Source organism: Dermacentor albipictus, chromosome 4, assembly GCF_038994185.2.
Source record: "Dermacentor albipictus isolate Rhodes 1998 colony chromosome 4, USDA_Dalb.pri_finalv2, whole genome shotgun sequence".
Classification (NCBI taxonomy): domain Eukaryota; kingdom Metazoa; phylum Arthropoda; class Arachnida; order Ixodida; family Ixodidae; genus Dermacentor; species Dermacentor albipictus.
In genome coordinates this window covers 157561793-157584292 of record NC_091824.1, presented here as the reverse complement: position 1 = coordinate 157584292, position 22500 = coordinate 157561793, and the positions used below count along the sequence as shown (strand labels likewise).

The window sequence follows — 22500 nt, the reverse complement described above, 5'->3', positions numbered from 1 at the left end:
TTTAGCGCACAGTTTCACGGGAACCTGTTTTCCAAAACAACCAACTACACGTAAAGAACCGGAACTACTCCGTCGTATCCATCAAAATGAGAGACACTAATCTTGAATTGAGACTTGTTTAACTAGTGATAAAATGACAACACGCGCACGAGAAGCACACAGACTTGGAATTCAACTTAGGCTTCAACGACGCTAGACCAACTCAATGTCAGGTGAAAACACAGGAATCATCGGATGTGCTGGACCCATATGCAAATAAGTAATGTTCATAAGTTCTTATTTAGCAAGGACGCTACCGTACAACTGGCCAAATTTCTTCTTTAATTGCATTAGTCTTCAACATGTCACTTAGAGCGCAGTTCTTCTCCTATAGGGAATTCGATCATCTCAACCCCCCGCCCCCCACCCCCTTGAGAAGAAAGAAAGAATTAATGGTAAATCTAAATCCGAATTGAATGTTACTGACCTCGTTCTTTCTGTATTTGATCTTTTTTTTCTGCGTGTGCAATGTCAATTGTTTGACGAATACCTCCTTTCACTGCCCTTGCTTCGCCGACCAGGGGCATTCCTCCACTCCGGTTTAAGACTGCTCGAACACTGAATACACAAGGACGAAAATGTTTTGGAAGTCTGGCCTCGGTCGTCAATTATACAGGAAAGCTGTAAGAGTGTCCCTGCAATTCACTAATTCCAGTATATTGCGCGACTGGCCGCCTCTGACCGTGTGGTCATAAGCCGCGCGTAGATGCTCATTTATTTTGTGCCGTGTTTACTTGGTTTTCTCATTTTTGTTTAGCTTTCTCTTTCCTTCTTCCCGTAGCGAAAGTCGGGGAGGTGCTCGATTGTGGTACGCCAGATGCGTTGCGCGTTTTTAGTATTTCTTCAGGGTACCATGAGCGTGTGCCATTCTTCTCTTTGTCTTTTCTGAGCAGCGGCAGCCGCGGGCGTGTTTATCGCGGGCCGGCTGTTCATGACAAGATCGTGTCGCGCGAGGTGCCTTCGCGGAACCTTGAAAGAGGGCGAACAAGAAACACCAGCTGCTACCCGCCACGGTCTCCCTACGTGGTTCCCTAACGCGCCCTATAGGCTGCCTCAAAAACTGTCCCTTGAACGGCAAATTTCTACCAAATAGCGGTATGGGGAGCCGCCCTGTTCGTAAAGAAAGAGGCATGCATGGTATGAAAGCATAAAGTTGTGGTGTGTGCCGTCTGAAGATATTACACTGCGCGACATGTGCGATGAGAGGGTCGCAAGTAAACATAGACATAGCGGTGACAGCCCATCTTTGGTGTGTCATCCATAGTTCGTCAGCCGAGAGGGCGTTTGCTCGCCGGCTTGGTGTGCGAACGATAATGGTGTGCCAAGGGCGTTGTAGACACCAGCTGTTGCGAGTCAACCGGAGTGAGGCACTGCGCTACTGACAGGGGCGCGCATCACCTCTCCGAGGGGCCAAAGTGCTCAGTAAGATGCGCAGCATTAGAGATGTTTCAACGTTAAGCTGATTGGATGCTATGAATAAGACAACACAATACAATGTTATTAAACATAGAACACTTTGGGGCCACAATAAGCATGAGGTGGTACGTGGAATCGGGAAAATAGATGGTACCAGCGCTAACGTACGCAACTGGCATTTTGTGTATAAGATCTTATATCTTGCCGGGGTTGTAAGTTAACCAAAGATTGGTGGACCGGTTCGCTTTGGGAGCCCGCGGTAAAATCCCAAATGAGGTAGTGCAGATTGACATTGGTTGGGTCAGCTTTAAAATCAGAGAAGCGCAGAACAATATCAGTTTTGAAGAAATGCTCACCACCATGAATCAAAATAAATTGGCGGTTAAAGTGCACAAGTATATGTACCTGAAAAGCGCGGACACAGAACGGAGGAAGATGTTAAGAAAATTGGCAACCAAGTTCAGGGCAGTTGCAAGCGTAAATAGACAATCGAGGGTGACTAAAAAGAAAGTGAGAGAAACACAGACAGTGAATTGGATGCAAAGAATGGGAACAAAGAAGACCATGGGGATGTACAATAATGGGAACGAAAGAAATTACCGACGATTACGTTACTTCCTAATGCGAAATTTGAGCGCAGCAAATAAGCTGTTTCATCTTTTCGATAGATTGAGGCAAAGAAATCGAGCAACACATGTATGCGCTATCACAGAATTTTTTTTTATTTTTCACACGTATTCCTTTAACAAAGACTCCACTAACAGTTCTTGACAGTCATGAAGGAAGCTTTGTGGTCGGAGAAATAGACTGATATATGTTCGACTTGGTACACCAATGCTTGATTCTCAAAGACGAGATCTATACAAGTGCCTCGCGAGGTTGTCACAGCCGTGGGACGCGTTACGAGCGAGAGGAACGGGATGTTCTCCCGCATAAGTGTTAGGAAATTGCTGTTTGTCTTTATGTCAACATTAAAGTCCTCCACTACTAACATCGGTGTGGATCGATGGACGGTTAATGCGAGTTGCAGGAAGTGCACGACGTCTTTCGTGAGTGCGGTAGGGGCGAAGTAGGCAGCTACTACCAGCAAGCCGTTGGGCAACTTTGCGGCGCACAGTTCGCCAACTTCATGTGACGTGCCAAACATTTCGACTGGTATTGCAGAGAGACCTGTGCGCAAGTAGATAGCGACTCCCGCCGCTCTGTTGTGGTCTCTGCGAGCACCACAGCAGTATAGGAAATCTATGATTTCGAGAGGCTCTTCGGGATCCATCCAGGTTTCAGCAAAGCAAAGTACAGAGGAATGGCGCAGAATGTGATCGTGGTGTACGTCCTTGGCATGTGCGGCAAGGGAGCGTACGTTAAGAGCGGAGATCAACAAGTAGTGCGGCTGTTCAGTCATGGCGAGGCACTTGGCGGTGATGGTGTCAAGTTTGTGGGACTGCAACCGACGAAATTCATCGGCTAGCTTTCTGTCCGGATTGGCTTTTCCGTGGTAGAATGTGAAGTCGTTGTCAACATTGGTCAGGTAGAGTCCGTTGATGTCTGTAGCGCGACTCAGTGCCACGTATACCAACTTCTGTGGATCGAGTCTGCTTCGGCGACGCGTACTCCTGGATCATCTCGACGGCGGCGACGGTAAGCTTCTGCTTCGGCGGCACGCACCTCTGGATTCTGACGGCGACGGCGCTGGGCCTCTGCTCTGGCAGCTCGTTTAGCAGCAGCAGCAGCAGCAGCAGCAGCAGCAGACGGAGGACTTCCATCGGTCGTCTCGCTCATGGCTCAGAAAGAACTGGCAGATAATTTCGCAGTGGCGAACGGCAGCGGCAATTTCGGCTCGGGCGGTGCATATATACAGATCCGCCGCCACCGATCTGGCTCTCTGATTGCCACCGCACAGGGCGAACGGCAGCGGCAATTTCGGCTCGGGCGGTGCACATATACAGATCCGCCGCCACCGATCTGGCTCTCTGATTGCCACCGCACAGGGGTTGCATTGGAGGAGGAGCGAAGAAAGGAATTAAGTTCGAGCCGGCGCTTTGACAACCGGAGACTCGCAGGAAGAGGGGGGAGGGGGGCGGCGTGTACACCCAGCGGCAAACGATGGGGGCAGAAGCGCGCGCAGCAAGCGGACAACACGATAAAGGGAGGAGGGAAGAGATAGCAGCGACTGACTGATGCCGCTGACGCCGATAGTGAGTCAACCCCAGCTGCGGAGTTGGTTTCAGGGACAACGCCGCCGATGCCGACACAAACAATATGATACCCTCGCTTCCGCAGCGCTAAGAACCAGGTCTAGCCGTGGGAAGGTGGTCACGTATTCGTCGACGTGCCGGGGCCTACGTGAAATAACCGGCGCGTCGGCAACTGAAGAGCACCCTATCCGCCACACAAGAACAGGGGCGGGGGGGACCCTTTCCTCCTCTTTCTGCATGGCGGCGACGGTGTTCTATGCAGTCACGTTATCTTGACTCTCTAGCGGCGTCAGCGGCATCCAGCGGTATCAGTCGGTCGCTGCTAGCGCTGGGGGGATGAAAGGGGGGCGGAGCTGGTTACGAGGCCGACGACAACGCCGACGACGACGCGAAACCCAGGAACGGACGCCAAAGAGCTGCGCTCTAAAAAGCCATATTCGGCAGCACGCACTAGAGAGTCTTTGTGGCGAAGTCTCTTTGCATCGTTTTGACGAGACCGATCTGAACTGCACACCCGGCGTCGACGGCGAGCTATGGCTAGTGCTGCTCTGCGCACAGCGACGTGTTGAGCCGGACGTCACCTGATTGTAGCCGTGCGCGTAGCTCTACGATTCGCTCCTTCAGCAGCGGTTCGTACTTTGCGAGGAGGCACCATAAAGTGTACAGAAGAGTAAGCACAGGTATCGCGACTGCGCTGTGCACATGTATAATCTCTTGACTCATGGCACGATACTGATGTTGATGATGGCAATAATGATTTATTGTCATCGCCTTTCATACGGTGCGGCTACAAATAGTTACCTAGCCTGCTTGAGTCTATATATATATACAGCTCTGGGACAATACAAAAAAAATGTATACAATAAAGAAATATATGTAGTAGTGTTGCCAGGAAAATTATCAATTTGGTAAATGTTTATTAGAATTCGGGATACCTGTAAAGGATATTTTATAACCAAGGTTGATTATAAGTACTTTTACATATCGGAGACGAATTTCTTTAGGTGAAGTAGGCGAGATTGTGAAGCGTTAGGTGCTAAAACATTATACTTATTTTCTTGCATAGGCATGTTTCTCGTACTTGAGCAAACCTTAAAAGTACGCCATCAACTGGGAATTTTTATCTTAGGGAATCACTCTGAGCAAGGGACTAAAAATAATCACAACTTTTAAAGCAATATCTGGGATAGTGAAGAGACGCGTCTGCGGCACTTGGCGTGGAATGACCCATGTTAAAAACCAGTATCCATGTAAGAACTGGCTTAGTTTAATGAAACATAGCTAGATATTGCTTGCTTTGCAAGTCGAGATATGCAAGACCTATCGTACACTTAATTATTGAATCCGATTATTGCCAATCGCCACTTGGAACAATGGTTAGAAACTTGAAATTAGTACTGAAATTCAGAAAGCAGTGTTGTTTTGCAGAGAATCAATTCGCAGTAAAAGCAAACTGCAACAAAATTTCTCTTTGGCTAAATTGGTAAGAAAGTAGTAGTATATACAACTGAATCTATCTTGGCAAGGCTGTGAACATATTCATCCTCTGATTTTATTATTAGCAGCCCTTCAATAAGGCCTAAGACGACGACGCGTTAACCTGGTAATTAGCGGCTATGGCGCAAGTCCCAGCGCTTTGCCTCCGAGACTTTCAGCACGCCGCGGTAGGCGTTGCCCAATCTCGGAGGGGAGGCCGACGAGTCGCGCGATCCGACTCATGCGATACTTCCGGTAAGCGGTAATGGCGGCGTATTTTTGTTTTTCAGTTCTGGTATCAAAAACGCCTATTATCCGGAGCCTTTTATGACACGTGCACTGTAGTTTTTCAAACAATATTGTTCACGTAGGCTATTCTGTATGTACACTATACGAATCTAGGCATTTTACCTGATCAAAAATTTTGTTATAGGTGGCCTTTACGCCTATGGCAAAGCGACATCCTACAATTGAACGCATGTATGAACAGCGTCTTTTAATTCTGTGGAAGCCACGCATAAATAACACGGAAGTGAAATGCCGCGTCAAACAACTAAATCTTAAGCTGGTCTACACGTAACGTAACTGTATCTGCCTTCCTCGTGGTTTTCCGCGCATGCACCCGTACGGTCATGCTCCATTTTACAGCGAGCCGAATAATGCGTAATCAAACCATTACAGCCACCATTCTTGTGTCTTTTTTTGGAGGGGGAGGAGGGGTCAAAAGCAGCGCCGTATAAATAGAGTTTAGGCAATCTGCCGCATGCGCACTAATAAACGCTTTGCTTATGTCCATAACTTTGCACAGTTTTCTTTTTATTGTAGAACTGTCTCGCAAGCACGCACCCCACGTGGAGAAATAGGGACGCATATGCTACGCAAACGTAGTGAAGGCAGAATAAACCAACGAACAAAAGGAAGCCTCTCTTTTGTCTGCTCTGAACTCGCGTCATAAAACGTACAAGCGCCACATCGGAACGGCCATTCTCAGCGGTACAGCACTACCCAGCGCAGAAATAGATGACCAAACGCCACCGAGCCACCTTCTTCGTAATTACACTGCCGGCGGGGCGTTTGGCATTGGTCCACGCCATGCGAGCGAGAAACAGTGAATGAAGAAAGGCCATTGCATCTCGTTTTTGTGCAGTCAACTGCTCGTGGGTGGTTTTCAACGTTGCACCCAGAGCTTCGCTTCTCCCTCGGGGCGGCTGTTGCAGAAGTGCGTACAGAACAAGCGCCCTCCTCTAACGTTTCGATTCTCGTTCGAGGAGGCCGCCTCTACCCGCACGAGCACTTCGCTCAATAAAAACGCCGATCACTTAACGTTACGCGGGGTCGTTGCGGAAAAGGCTACGCCGTGGCGAGAGAGCGGGCGCGCAGGGTAATACACGGTAACCCCACGGCGTTCTTTTCGACTCCATTTGTGCCCTCTTCGCCGAGGCGTTACGACCATCGTAAGCATTTCGCCATCGTCCAGCGCGACTTTCCACTGACGAAAATTGCCGCCCTTACTGCCAGGCGGCGCTTATGCGGCTTGCATCACGTGGTATTCCGTTGCGTCTACGACCACCGTTCTTTCCATGATCGGCACACGGGACTGATTACTGCCCTCGGGCATTCACGCTGCAGTAAAGACTCGCGAGAATGCCACGCTTATATAACGCACAACGTAAGAACATAGGTAGTGTAGGCAACTTCGTTTCCGAGAGTCTATAGCGAAGTAACCATTTCTGCTCAGGCAAGAATGAGTTTATATAGACCTTTCTTCTTTTTTTAAAGTATAGTCGTGCGGTGGTCACACTGCTGGTCGCTAGCTGAATAGCTCGACCTCCCACTCTCATTTCGGGAACATGTACAAGAAAGGCTAAAATTTTCGTCCTTGATGTCAGCCACACCTTAAGCAATAAATTGGGCAATACTAAATTTGTTTTATTTTTTTTTCTTTTTATATGGTAAAACTGACAGGAGTAAAATTTAGTTAAGAAATCTAACAGTAACTTTGGCGCCAGTTGCCGTTATGCGCGTGGGTGTACAAATTTGCTCCTACTGATGACAAAATTATACCTGACAAAACTAACCAAATCGTCTGAACTCGCACATCCGTTATCGGCATTTTAGGTAGCATCGTGTTCTTTAGAATAAAATGTAAAATTATGCTCCCTTGCGGAGGTTACTGTCAATGAATCATGTAAGAAAAACCAAAGGCCCCTGCGCCGTGGCTTTCATCAATGTGTTTTGCACTGTTCACTTAAAGTTTGCTTTACCTAAGGTTTCCTACGGTAGTTTTGCTTTGTGAGCGCGTACTAAGTATTTCTAAGATATCCTGAGCAGATCGGGAAGCTCGCGTTTCTGACTGCGCAATATAAGCGCCGTGATCTTTTCGCGAAATATCCTCGAGAAAATAAACATAAGAGAAGCGTGACATAAACTTCGCAACGTTATATCATCGCTCACGAAAGTAAACACGGGGCTTGGTAGTTCTTTTGGCGTGGTCCAGGTATTCGCTCGCATATATAGAGAACCTGAATGCTGCCACAGCTCTTGCGGGGCATTAAATAGCAAATTGGTGGGAGAACTAATCCTCGCTTATGGGAAACCTTAAGCTTTGTGCAGAGCTTGACACGTTCTGACGGGGTCTTTTCGCACTTATCTAAATATACAATGCCGCAAGAATTCCAGAAAGGAACCGAACGCACTTTGAGGGAATCTTTCAAATCACTAATTTCGAATGTGCTGATCTATCTACAACGTTCTCACAATTAACAACGTTTTCTCCCACGGGGCTTCTTGTGGTACAAACGATTGCCTGGCATTCGCCTTTCACCCGCAGCTTTTGTACTGTGCTTGGCAGTGTGCGGTGTTCTGACAGCATAGTGAACACTTGGACAGAGCGAGACAGAACTAAACCTGTCAGCGGCAGCGGGAATAACGCTCACGCCGCAGGTTCCACGCACAGATAGTAAGAACCGGAAGGGCTATAGCCCCGATTCTCGGCTTCACAAACCAGTCTTTGGCACAAAACAATGCATATAATAGTCGTTTTGCCTAAGTGTGTCCACTGTCCTGAAATAAAACCAGCTTTCTTTTTTTCCAAGGAAGAAGAATAAGCGGAACCAAGGTACTTTGTTAGACACGACGACAAAAAGCCAACAGACAAATGACAACAACAAAAGCAGAGGGAATATATCTTGTGCTTTCGCCTAAATATAGAAATGATAAGGTAAAAGGAAATAAAAGTGGGTGAACACTCAACTTGCCGGCGGTAAGAGTTCAACACCTTTCTTCCGCATTACACATGCGATGCTTGATCGAATGGGCTGTTCCCTTCATCATCGTTTTTGAGTACATATTTATGTGCACAAGATCTAACAGTAAGCGTCTTAATTACCCTTATGGTATCAGGTTTTTACCGGTTGATCACGAAGATGTACCATACGATTTGTTCATGCTTCTTGGCCTCCACAGCTTGTGGAAAACACGAATGCAAGTAAGGCATGCAGACGTTAATACGCGCAGTGCACGTGAAAACTTTATTGAAAGCGCTGCTTACCTTCGGGAATGCATCCGGGCACAGCATGACCAACCTCAGTGGGTCAGGGAGTACCACAGGGAAGCGTACTCAGCCCCTTCCTTTTTAACTGCGTCATGGCTGATTTACCAAGAAGGCTGCCATCACAATTAAAATTTTCACTGTATGCAGATGATGTGTGTATTTGGACATCTGGGTCTAATGCTCAACTGCTTCAAATGGCATTGCAAGACGGCATAAATATAATCAACAAATTTTTGAGGGAGAGAGGAATGGTACTATCACACGCAAAGACAGCTGTATTGCCCTTCACTCGAAGGCAGTTAAAAAATTTCACTCTTAATCTGGAAGGACACCCTCTAATGATTGTCACACAGCATCGATTTCTAGGCATAATACTTGATAGGCAGCTATCCTGGGCATCCCACATAAAGAAACTCGAAAACGAGGTCAATGCCGTAGTGACTGTACTTCGCAGACTTGCAGGCACATCATGGGGCGGATCAGTATCGTCCATGATGACTGTTTACAATGCATTAATACGACAAAAAGTTGCGTATTCCGCGCCCATCTTACACGGACTTTCCCACACTTCAGAAGAGCGACTTCAAAGACTTTTAGCTAGAGGACTACGCCTATGTCTAGGAGTTCCACGAGCGACTTCTAGTTCTCTTGTAATAGCTGAGGCTCGCCAATCACCATTTCCAGTTATGCGAACTACAGAAACATGCCGGCATTATTTCCGTCTTCAAACCCAGCATAAAAACCACCCATTGGCTCTAGACATAATGAAACGAGATAGAAGTTATGTTCATATAGAAATTCAAGAAAATCTTCACATATTGCCAAGAAATGAATTTTGGAACTCAGACATCGAGTATCCTCCATGGCTGCTTACAGTTCCAAAAATCGAATTGTCAGTAGATGGGATATTCAGCAAAAGAGACATGTTCATTCGAGCTGCTCAACAACTAGCGCTGTACCAGATATATATGCGGTATTCAGGATACACACACGTCTATACAGACGGCTCCAGTACAGCAACCTCTTCAACTTCATCATTCATTATACCGCACCTCAACAAACAAGAATCATTTAAGTTATCTCGTGCGACTTCGTCCACAACGGCTGAACTGTTCGCAATCCTATGTGCGGTAAAATTTATATTGTCAGTAACAGAAGCGCAAAAATGGGTAATTTTCAGCGATTCACAGGCGGCTCTAACATCACTCTGCAGCACAAAGGGGAAAACATTCAGTGACAGTATAATATATGAAACACTTAAAAACCTCACAAAGGCAAGCGAAGCGAAACATGCAATAGCATTCCAGTGGATACCAGGGCATTGTGACATTCCTGGCAACACAGCAGCCGATGAAGCAGCACGACAAGCACACCTCAAAGATGATACATCTCCACTCCCAATATCAAAGGATGAATTACGCTGCATTATAAGGACAACGTCTCTCAAAATGTCTAGAAACACTTGGTTTGACCAGAATTCTAAGAGCTCGGACTTATACCATATTGATCCATTTATTGAATTCAAATTTTCATTGTCATTAGATAGAACTATGGAAACCCTTATTCATCGATTAAGGCTAGGCACTGCCTACACAAAGCATTTCTTACACAGAATTGGCCGTGCGGAAACCCCCGAATGTGATTGTGGATTTGTAGACGAAGATATATATCACCTCCTTCTAGATTGCCCACATCACGACACACCAAGAAGCCGACTTAAATCAGCGCTAATTAAATTAGACCGCAGACCTTTCAGTTTAAGGAAAATTTTGGGCCCTTGGCCAACAACGGCCTTGCAGAAGAGCGCTTTAAAAGCACTAAAGAGTTTTCTTGAAGACAGCGGCATTGCTGGAAGTTATTAGCACTTTCATTGTTCTCTTCATTTCATTGTCACTGTGTATATCCATCTGTGAATTATATTGAGTTGACTGTTCTGTTGTGACTGTATGTGATAATGCATTTACACGATGTATGTACCACCCGCTGACTAGACAATGTGTTATTAGGCGGCAATATCTTTTGTACTTGTGAGACTTTCATCTACATAAGTGTGGAGACATATACATTGTATATTGTATGTACCATGTGTTCCTTACGTCATAGTGTTCCTGTGGAAACGCTGCGTGATAACTGTATGTGATAATGCATTTACACGATGTATGTACCACCCGCTGACTAGACAATGTGTTATTAGGCGGCAATATCTTTTGTCCTTTTGAGACTTTCATCTACATAAGTGTGGAGACATATACATTGTATATTGTATGTACCATGTGTTCCTTACGTCATAGTGTTCCTGCGGAAACGCTGCGTGATAAGTCCTGGTGCTTGGGTGAACAGACTATTTGATATGTAACCTTGAACCCTGTACGATGTGTGACGGAACCACTCAAGAGATGAGGAGTAGCCGGCGCCTTAAATTGTGCGCCAACATCTCCTTATATCATATCAATAAAAAAAAAAAACCTCAGTGGGTAACACTCCTTGATGATTTAGTAAGTTTGAAGAAATTTTAACTTTGCTCGCCTCAGCTCAAGCGTAGCTGAAGTGCTTTATCGTTTGTGACTTATTGATCCTCATGTGAACTTCGGAAATAAAGAAAAAAAAAGTAAGCGTCTTAATTAGCGCTACTCATGACCATGGCGACGGATGAAGCACAACGCCATGGTTGCAAGGCGATAGAGAAATTTCCGTCCTTTTTTTCCGCCGTGGGACAACATTAATCACGTGCAATGCCATTAATCACGTGCTAGTGGAAGTCCTCCCGCAGAAGAGGGGTAGACGTAGCACCTTCATCCTGAATTTGTACAGTCCACCGAGGGCTCAGAAAGACGACTTCCGCAACATCATTTACGAGAGCGTGAGAGCTGCTGGCGGCAACCAGCTGGTTGTGGTGGGAGACATGAACGCTAGACACACGACTTGGGGCTACCAACAAGACACGCAAAAGGGGAGGTCACTCCTCGATGCGGTTGACCAAATGGGCCTCGAATTGATAACCAATCTCCTCCAACCAACCCGAGTAGGCAATAGTGTAAGTCGAGACACGTTTCCGGACTTGTCATTTGTCAAAAACGTAAGGGAATACTCATGGGCGCACCTGGGCGAAACATTGGGCAGCGATCACTACATCCTCAGCATCTCGGTATCCACGCCGAAACTCAAAAGAACAATTGGCGAAATTAGGCTTATGGACTGGGAGGCATTCAGGCAGTACCCCCCGCCCGAAAACGGTATAACAGACATAGCGGAATGGATGCAGCACCTCCGGGACGCCCACATCCAAACCACTAAAACCATCCAGCGCACGGTCGAGACGCCCGAAGTCGACCGCCGGCTCTTACACCTGTGGGAAGCCCGTGAGGGCCTCCTCAAACGGTGGAAGCGACAGCGGTTAAACCGGAAGCTACGTCTACGAATCGAGAAAATAACAGACGAAGCCAGAAATTACGCAAACGAGCTGACGCATCAAAATTGGGTACAGTTTTGCACCTCGCTCAAGGGTACCCTGAGTACGGCGCAGACGTGGGCCATCCTACGTTGCCTGATTGAGCCCGACAAGGCGAAATCGACAACCAGTCGGACGCTCCTAGAAATCGCTCACAAGTTCCCCGGAAACGACCAGGATCTGATTGACACCCTAATAACCAGATACCTTGGAAGCGACGCCATACAACCCTGCCTTCTAAAATATGAAGGAGAACCAAGACCAGAACTGGACGCTCCCATCACGGAGGAAGAGGTGTATGCCGCGGCACGAGCCTCACAGCGCAACACTGCTCCCGGAGTTGACAAAATCACCAATGCCATGATTAGAAACCTGAGCCCGATGCACATCCAGGACTTCACCGAATACCTAAACGAGGAACTCTGGAGCAAGGGCCACGTACCGAACGAGTGGAAACACGCGGAAATCGTGACCATTCCCAAACCCGGCAAGAAGCCCGCGATCGACGCACTGCGTCCCATCTCGCTGACTTCGTGCCTCGGCAAGCTGTACGAGAGGGTCATCGAAACCCGCCTCCAACATTACATAGAGGACGGTGACCTCTTCCCGCACACCATGCTTGGCTTCAGGCCGGGACTTTCTGCGCAAGATGCGTTCCTAATCCTAAGGGAAGAAGTTCTTAAGGGCATCCCGAAGGGAGGAGAACATCTCCTGCTCGCACTCGACCTAAAAGGGGCCTTCGATAACATCTCTCACGAGGCCATTCTCAAGGGACTGAACGACATCAGCTGCGGGGAGCACATCTTTAATTACGTTAAATCGTTCTTGACGGGCCGGACGGCAACCATCGGAATTGGCCAGACTCGATCGGATACGATCGACGTGCCGAACAAAGGAACACCGCAAGGGGCGATAATCTCCCCGATTCTATTCAACGTCGCGATGCTAGCGCTGACCAAAGAGCTGCGGAAGATCCCCGACCTAGGTTACGCCCTGTACGCAGACGACATCACGCTCTGGGCCACCAAGGGCTCGCTAGCGCGAAAAGAGGCGACCCTTCAAGAGGCCGCGACGGCCGTGGAGAGATTTGCGGCAGCGAGCGGGATGCGTTGTGCGCCAGAAAAGTCCGAGGTGATCCGGGTGCACGGAGGAGGAATCTACAAGTCTCCCGGCCCTATCGACCTCTATCTTGAGGGCCAGAAGATCACGGAGGGCAATAAGACTAGGATTCTGGGTTTTTGGATCCAGAGCAACCTGAAAGCCTCCCACACCATCCAAACCCTAAGGTCTGCCACCAACCAGGTCTCGCGGATTATAAAACGAATTACAAGAAGCCGCAAGGGCATGCGAGAAGAGGACACGCTTCGCCTCGTCCAGGCTCTGGTGATCAGCAGAATCACGTATAGCATGCCGTATCACTATCACTCGCTAAACAAACGCGACCAAGAACAAGTCGATGCCATCATCAGAGGCGCGTACAAAACGGCCCTGGGTCTCCCTGTCACCACCTCAAACGAGAAGTTAGCGGCCCTCGGGATCCACAATACCTTCGCTGAGCTGTCGGACGCGGTTATGGCTTCGCAAAAGACCAGACTGCAGAAGACGGCGGCGGGCAGAGCCATCCTCCACCGGACCGGAACGGCAACGGAGCTCCGTGCCCTCGATGGGCAACGATCACTCCCGCCTGAGGTCAGAGGCAAAATCAAGGCGAACCCGATACCGAAGCACATGAGCCATGAACTCCATGAAGGACGACGCAAGGCTCGCGTCGACAGACAGCGCCGACAATTCAAGGGTGACCCGTACGTAACGTACGTGGACGTGGCGGCGTACCCTGTAGGGGGCCTCTTTGCGGTAGCCGCCGTGAACGGAAGAGACAACTCCTTGACCCTCGCGGCCTCCGTAAGGGCAGAGACCCCAGCTGCGGCTGAGACCATAGCCGCGGCACTGGTAATAAAGCAAGAAGACAGGGTAGGCAGGGAAGTGCATGTCGTTACCGACTCGCAACAGGCCTGCCGTAACTTTACCTATGGACGAACACCGCTGCTGGCGGCTCAGATTCTAGGCCCGAGGCTGCAAGAATACCATCAAATCACGTGGACGCCGGGCCACGCGGGTCTGGAGGGGAACGAGAGGGCGAACGCCCTAGCTCGAGCGCTAATCAACCGAGCGGGGCAAGACGAATCGTCTCATCAATCCCCACCATTTACCTTCATGCCCCTGCCGTCCAATTACTGCGACCGACTCGAGATCCAGCGGCTCAACCGCAGGATTTATCCTCCGCCTCACAGAAAGCTCAGCACTGAAGATGCCGTAGCTCTCCGACTTATTCAGACAAACACATTTCCTAACCTACACAAATACAGTAAAATGTTCCCACATACATATCGCGGCATCTGCCCCTGGTGCGGCGACACACGCCCTACACTCTTCCACATCTCGTGGGGGTGCGGGGGCAAACCTCAACACTTAAAGACGCCTAGCACGCAATTTGAGCGGTGGGAGGTACAGCTGACCGGCGATACCCTGGCGGGACAAGAAGCTCTCGTCCAGCAAGTACGTCGAGCAGCCATGGCCAGTGGAGTCCTAGAATGAGGACACCACCCACTCGACCTCAAGAGCAACCACCTCGATGGTTCTAATAAATGTTTTTTCTCTCTCTCTCTCTCTCTCTCTCCGTCCTTTTCCATTGGCTAAAAAACAGCGCGATGTAGCTGTACTTACTGAACATTTGTGGCGCAACGGCTACTAAGGTCATGTTGTGCAATGTCAAGTTGAATGTTTTGTTGGAGTAAAAGCTTTTAAACTATTTTTTGCAACCGTAGTTGTTTATCCATTTTTCAACTTGAGACTGAAGAAATCCGCGACATCAAAAAGATTCTACCATGTTTCCGATCTCGTGCTTCAAATGGCTATATAACGGGATAAACGGTAGTCTGGGACTTCGCATCCTGTAGCATTTCCGGAACCAGAAAGGAAGACGTCGTTGTACACCATTGTTCCCCAAAATTTCATACTGGTACCCACATAACATAAAAGCAAACAAAATTCAAGATACTATTCTATTCAGATTCGTCTGAGTGATGACATTGTCAAATTTTGGCCAGTTTATTTTCGGTGCATGTTCGCCTGCGTTGGAGCATGGGTGCTCAGGCATAACAGCGCCTTCTATGCTGAAAGTAATGCCCCCAAGCACAAAACAGTTACGGCACGCGGTAGTTGCTGCAGTTATTATTTTACTCGTTGAGGCGACAAGTTTTGTTTTGTATTTTTTCTTTTGTCTTTTTTGTCCTTCCATCTTGATGTGTTACGTAGCCGAGACACTACCGTACCCCTTAAAATGTTTTCCAAGGCTACACGTCCTCATGCTGAAAGCACTGTCTGGACAGCAACATTATTTTGTCTCGACGTGATGGTTTCCGGCGTCTTATAATTCGAGGAGGTTATTGAATATCATAAGCATTAGAAGTCTCCAAGCAACCAGAGAATGTTCCGGGCTGGTCACACTGCAAAAAGATAGCCTGTAATTTACATACAATACAGAGTTGAAAAAAAAAAGAAGAGCATAGCTGCGTGATTTAAGACGCGCCTGTGTCTCTGTCGTTCTGTGTAAGCTCTGCCTTTCCGGCGTCGAGAAAAGACAAGCATAAACTACACCGTCTTCGACAGTCTTTTTATGACCTCATCGGAATTCTCTGGGCCTCTGAATCACCGCTGCGCTTGACGTTCAAAAAGAGCTGCACCAACACCAGTGGCGAGGACGCAAAAATAAGAACACCTCAGCGTCCTTCTCGCAGGCTTCTCAGTCTTGCCTCGACATCGCGTCTCAAGGGATTTTTGTCCCTGTCTGCACATAAGCTGCGCTGCTCGCTCGCTTCCTCTTCTGCTTCCGGTGAGAGCTCAGTGAACCTCGAATGACGTGGCTGTCTCACCGCTTCCGTCCCACGTGTCAACAACAACGACAAAGAAGGCACACGCAACGAATGCGGCCGGAAGGAAGGCAGCTCAGACGCGAAAAGAAAAGCCCCGATCCTATTATATTTCTCCGAGTTGGGAACAAACGAGAATCCGTGACCGATTTCTTCTTGTGAGTCTGGTTACGTACGCACGTGTACGTGAGGTAGAGAAACAGGACAAGAATGTGAATGTGCATGTGCTTTGGCTAGGAAGTGTAAGTACTAGAACAACACAGTCCAGACGATCATGATGTTGCTGCTAGTCAAGCAGGAACAGGCAAGATAGTCAGTGGTAAATTAGCGCGTTGTAATAAAGCTCGCGTCATCAATAAGTGTTCTGTGCATAGGATTGGTGTTGTTGCCAGAGTAAAATCGCAAAAGACTGAAAGGCACAGATCCACAAGAAAATTTGGAGGACACCTATGCTCCGCCTTTAAGAGTTGAACGCGACATCTTTCAAAGATCCCTAACTACTTCTCACGCTTCTTGGCAACTGCAGCTTATGTAACCGCAATGTTTACCAGGAAACACTGGCGGCGAACGATATGCACGAAAGCGAGCTCTGTGGGTTTTTTTTTTTATGGTGTTGAAAGGAAACGAGCGAGCTGCACCGCTCCTGATAAAACAGACCTCACACGGCATCTGGAAAACGTTAAAAGGGGTCTGCGTTTTAGTATCCGCGTAACATAATTGTGTTTTCTCATATATTCAAATTACACTCCGACGCTGTCATGTCTCGCATTTTACAATTTTCTGACGCATTTTACGTTGAGAAATGCAATTAGTACAGTAACGTATCTGCGTTTCACGAACGGCCTGCGTGGTTGTGTCTGCATGGTTCGGAATGACTTTTCGCGAAAAAGAACGGTCGACGCTTGGACGCCGGGTGCCGGACGCGGGACGCCGACTCAGGCTTTTCTGCGACAACGGTCTTTGAGGGGCGTTTATGGACGACGTTATCGGCGCGCGGGCGAGCGTCATTCGACGCTGGATGCGTCGGAGCATGTTGCCGCGTCCACTGCCGTTTGCAGCGCCAATGCGTCGAACCATCGGTCGAAATACAGACGCTGTTGTTGCGCGCGCTCACGCTACGTCGGACTTTATTTAGCTCTTCAACGCTATCGCGTTTTAATCTTGTTCTTTGACGTCGAATAGTTTAACACTGAAGCTTTTATGCGAAGCATATTACGAGGGCTCAACCCAGCTCCTCAGGCGCGGCGGTGACCATGAAATCACGTGACACCGTGACGTCACGACAGAGGAGAAGTGGCTTTGGCTCAACTCTTGCAAGACGGGCTGGGTGGGAATCGAACCAGGGTCTCCGGAGTGTGGGACGGAGACGCTACCACTGAGCCACGAGTACGATGCTTCAAAGCGGTACAAAAGCGCCTCTAGTGAATGCGGTGTTGCCTTAGAAACGAGCTGTTTCTAAGGCTCAGGCGTGCGACGCTTGCTCAGGCGCACATTTCGTTGCCGCGCCGAACGCTGCGTTGCTCGACGCTCACCGCGTCCAATGCGGGGCGCGTAGTCGCTGGCGGGTCGACGGGAACGCTGTCGCGTTCCACTCTTGAAGGCGAAGCAGGGTAACGCATGAGTTGTTTCTTCGTCTAGCCGAACCAAATATAGCCAAGGAACAGCAGTTCACCAGGCTAAACAGTGGTTCAACAACTAAAATAAAGGCTAGTATGCTTCGCATCCTGGGCTTAACCTTAGCTAAGCCACAGCCATTTTTTTATAGATGGGAGCCCAGGGCAGAAGTAATGTAATAACTTTTTCACCAAGTGACATGCAAACCCGTTCAGTTTCACGCAGCGGCTTTCGTGTCCATGCTACAAGAAGTGCTACGGAATTAGCAGGCTCTGCTTAAGATTTCTCTCGAAAGTATTAGTGATCGACCACTATATTGGTAGATTTATTTATTTATTTATTTATTTATTTATTTATTTATTTATTTACTTTAGTAATCAGAGGACCCTCGCAGGTGTGGGGTCAGGGTCCTTTCCATGAGCTTGATTTCTTGAAAAAGGCCCTTTTCTATATATATATTTCATCGTCAATCTTCTTCCAAGGCACGCGGCGCTATCCGAGGAAGCAGGCGCTCTCGCACTGCGACACCATTACTGTACACATTACGACAATATTTTCTTCCTCTTCACAGCGCATTACCTGCTAATTATGCGATATTTGATATTAACTACACGCCATGGTTGAAGCAAAAGGTGCCCCAAGAGGTTGCGATGCGCTCGTGAATCGCAGTTATATTTTCGATCATTGAAAAACACAAATATTAGTTGTACGCGAAAGAGGCTAGCTCACACGGAAAAGGCTGCCCACTCGTGAAAGTCAACATGCGTGACAACTATGGTGTGAGCCATCAGTGTACAGTTTTTTACGAATGGGTGATCATATTCACAACGAAGGTCACACGGGAGAAGGGTTCTTTAGGGTTGCTGGCCAATTATATTAGAAAATAAATCAGCAAAGGCCGTTGGCATACAGTTATTTCCTAAAAGCTATTCTGAATTGAGCCCGTACAATAAGATGTGGCATTAGGCAGGTAGACCGCAAGGCCGTTGAAAACCGTGCTCTAAAAAAATGAATAACCACGATTGCGTTCTCCCATTGAGCGATTGGAAATGGCAGCCTTCCGTCATGACGTCAAGGCTGAAATATCAAAGGCCTTAATATGCAAGAGATGCTGACCCGGATATAGAAATATCAACGAAGGGAAGATCTTTTCAAGAACAGAGTGAGCAATAGAACAGCATTTCTTATTGCGCAATTTGCAGTTAAAGGCGATTCAAGACGGCTCTTTGCAATCTCTGCCGTTAACAAATGTGATGTTCATGCAATACGAGGTTATAATACTGCACTCAATTTGACTTCACTATTGCTTTTGAAAAAGGTGCTGCCAATACCCACTCGACTTATTTTACCGTTTTATATATTATTCCCGGTTCCAGAATAACGTTTAGTGTGCCTCACAGATTTACGCAAACGTTCACGCCGTGTTTCCCGTGTCGTGACATGCCCCTTAATGTGCAGTACCTAGTTGGTTGATACAAAACTGCAGTCCGTGACTATCAATCACTTTATTTGCGTATTGCAGTGTATCACATGTGCAGTTCTTCAGAAAAGTGGCGGCATTAATTTTCAAGAAAAAAAAAGACATCCGCTTGCTTTGCCTTGCTTCGTGCATCCGAGGGGTCGACAACACGCCCTGCGCACATTGCTACGACAAGCTGCTGCGCCAAAGCAACGTGCGTTATATACATCACCCTTGCCTGGCTGCGCCCACGCGGTTCCAACCGAGGCGCTCACGTCTCGTGGGCCGACAGATGAAGCGGCACTCGCGTTTAATGACACAAAAGCGCGCGTTTTGTCCATCGCCACAGTAGTTTGGGAAACGGCGTTGCTCTGCGTGTGCGCGCATTACCGCCTCGACAACGAGGCTGTACGGTAATCGCGCTGACTCGGCCGAGGTCGGGCTCAATTTTTATCAAGTAAAAAAAAAAAAGCCCGTTGCGTGGCCCCTCGCTCGTTTATTCTACGGCCACGTCTTCCCCTGAGGTTTGTTGGCGGGCCACGGCGGAGAACGGATCCGCGACTGAAGACTGATCATCGGTTCAGTATTCCCAATTTTTTCCCGCTGACTCTAGCACTGTTCTATCCCTTGATGGCAGTTCTATCTACGCAAAGAAATTATAATAATAAGCAAAGCAACCAAAGGCTTCTGTTATTTCGATCCACCAGCTTCATTGACCCACTTTTATTGATTTCATTTTCGCAGCTCGTCCTGAAGCTTCCAGTGCTTGCACAAATGCCTTGGTCTGACCACAATGTGACAACGGAGAGGCACTTAAATGTGTACACTTCCGTCGGGCCAAAGAGCAATTTTGTCCTGCCCTCGATGCAGCATTCGATCGATTATTAGTTGATCTTAAATCAAGCTTCAAATCCTCTAGAACGTTACTGGCTCTACAAACATGAATCTATCCATTGGTATTAGCAGAACATAGGGAGATAGGTCACTGTCTCACCGGACGACCCAAAAACATAGGTAAAACAGGTGTCAAACAAACGTCAAAACACAGGATTCTCTCAAGCACAAAAGCAATATATCTGAAGGCGCAGCATGGCCGCGACATCAAAATACCTTAATGATTCTCCCTCTGTATCTCAACGCCCCCCCCCCCCTTCCCTATCCTTCACATCTGCCTCTATATGCCATGCGAAATTATGACAGGTGTTTGAATATATCCTTTTCGGGCAAACTAAAATCAGTGACAAACGTTAACATTTCACCATAACCCTCATGTAAACCATTCATTCAATTACGATGACAGGGCTGAATGAATATTCTCGCAGTAGGTCTAATCGGCATCATTGTAGAAGCATTGATCAGTACTTCAATACTTAGGTTGATATGGAGCTCTGTGAATATAGTAAAGTAATTAACTAAAGTTAGAAAGCAATACAGGGCCGATATACAGGGCAACAATACAGGGCAGCTACGGCGAAAAGCAAACGAATAAATATAAAACATATTCGTTAAAGGTCAAAGAATAGATAAAGTGGGCTGTTGTTATCATCATCTTCAGCTTACTGAGTGTACGACAAGAAGAAAGCTTTTCCCAAAGATATCCAATTATACTGCGTCAACGGAACAAAGCTTGTGTCTGCAAGTTTCCTAATCTCATACCCATCTATCTCTCGCTGCCGCCATCGACTGCGTTTTCTTACCCTTGGTATCGATTCTGTTACTTGAGCTGACCACCGCTTATCAGTACCCCGTATAACACGACCAACACAGCTCTATTTCTTTCTCTTTATCCCGTGGAAGAGTTTGCCCAGCAACCCACAAAACGCCTACTGCGCGAAGTAAATGAGAAATATATATGAAGAGCGAAAGCGAAGCAAGCTAAGCTCGTTGACGTCGTACTTTTGTTTCTTTCTCTCTCTTAGGATTACTTTGTTTTCAGGTTGTTTTTCATCGTTTTTCATCGAAGGGGGCTGAGTCACCGGACGTTGTCGAGGGCGTGGAAAACAAGTGAAGTACAATACTCGGCTGGTATCGAGCATAATATCCTGGCTGCTGTATGCGCAAGCTGATTCGCTGGCACTGCAGGAAACTGCTGCTCGGGCAGTTCGGCTCACGAATTACCGGGAACGCGAAATAACGGTGAGACGACGGTACGCCTGCTGTACACAGCTCGACGTTGTGGCGGAACATGCCCACTTCTTCTCATTACGAAAATGGCTGTTTAGAGAACCTCCTTGAGCTTTTGCGACATCTTTCACTATTATCATAAAATTTATCAGCGTTCAGTATAGTCCATTATATTCGAACTACTGCGAATTATGGTGGAGTTTTTTTCAGCTTTGAGGCGCGCAATTATCGTAATCACTTTCGTCGCGTCATCGTCGTCGATATACCGTCGTCTATGTCGTATTCCAGCCGTGGCTGTCGTTGGCATTGTCGTAGTTGGGTCAGATATCGCTCTTTTGGCTGGCACTAAAAGAGGCCCTGCGCCCCAATTAGCGCATGCTCTTTTTATTCCACATTTGCTCGCTACAGGACTTGGCGATGCGTTTAGCGCCAGTTAAAGCACCGAAATCAGATCATTTAATATATTAATTTGCTCCTGAAATCAGTTCCCGCACCGATTGCGGTGTGACACATTAACGGTTTTCGGCAGTGGATGCGACACAAAAGCGCGCGACCTATGTTATTCGTGTTGATCGGTTGGACGTGGAAAATACATTGTGCGTGTTGATGTCATACACACAACGACGAATTTGGAAATAAAAACGGTTTTACGCTTTCTGAAGCTGTGTGAAGCGGGCACACATTCGCGCAATACAAATAATCTTCTTCAGCAACTCACACCAGGTGCGCTGTCTAACGTCCTGCATTCGAAATATAATGCGAGAAAGAGCATTCGCGCGTAGCACGTGCTTAATAACAGTGCGTAAAGTTCGTTCTGCATATTTTTTAGAAACATCCGATGATTATTTATTATATGTTGTGTGTGTGTGGGAAGGTGCGTTTGCAGGCGCCTTAACTAGATGCCGCCACCAAAAGAAGCGAGGCTACAAAAGGAAGGCCGCAATGTGAGGCAAACTTCCGTTACCACGGGACGCAAGCAGCGTTTTGATTGGAAGAAACCTAGGACCACGCTGGGCGAGCGAAAGACGAAAGGTTATACCTCTTTCTGTCGTCTGCTTTTGTTTTGAATTTGTAAATTGAATAACTTTTGTTTGTTCGCGTCGATTTTCGTAATTATATTGGCATTCACCTCGAGATAATTCAATGAATGCGTTGCGATGCCGAACTTGGCAGGTATAAGATGGCCGCAGGGTCCCTTTGCGCCTTTCCTTTGAGTGGCTCTCTACAATGCATAAATGAAAGTGTGA

General features: G+C 47.6%; 1 protein-coding gene across 1 annotated transcript; it reads right to left on the bottom strand.

Moving 5' to 3' along the window:
- Positions 1–2224: 2224 nt before the first annotated feature.
- LOC139059563 (uncharacterized) lies at positions 2225–8703 on the bottom strand (the record flags this gene model as incomplete). The annotated part of the gene is made up of 2 exons (XM_070537997.1): positions 8677–8703; positions 2225–3034 (listed from the first exon to the last, which is right to left on the bottom strand). Coding segments are annotated over exons 1-2 (837 nt in total), but the record flags the coding sequence as incomplete, so codon positions are not given.
- Positions 8704–22500: the final 13797 nt, after the last annotated feature.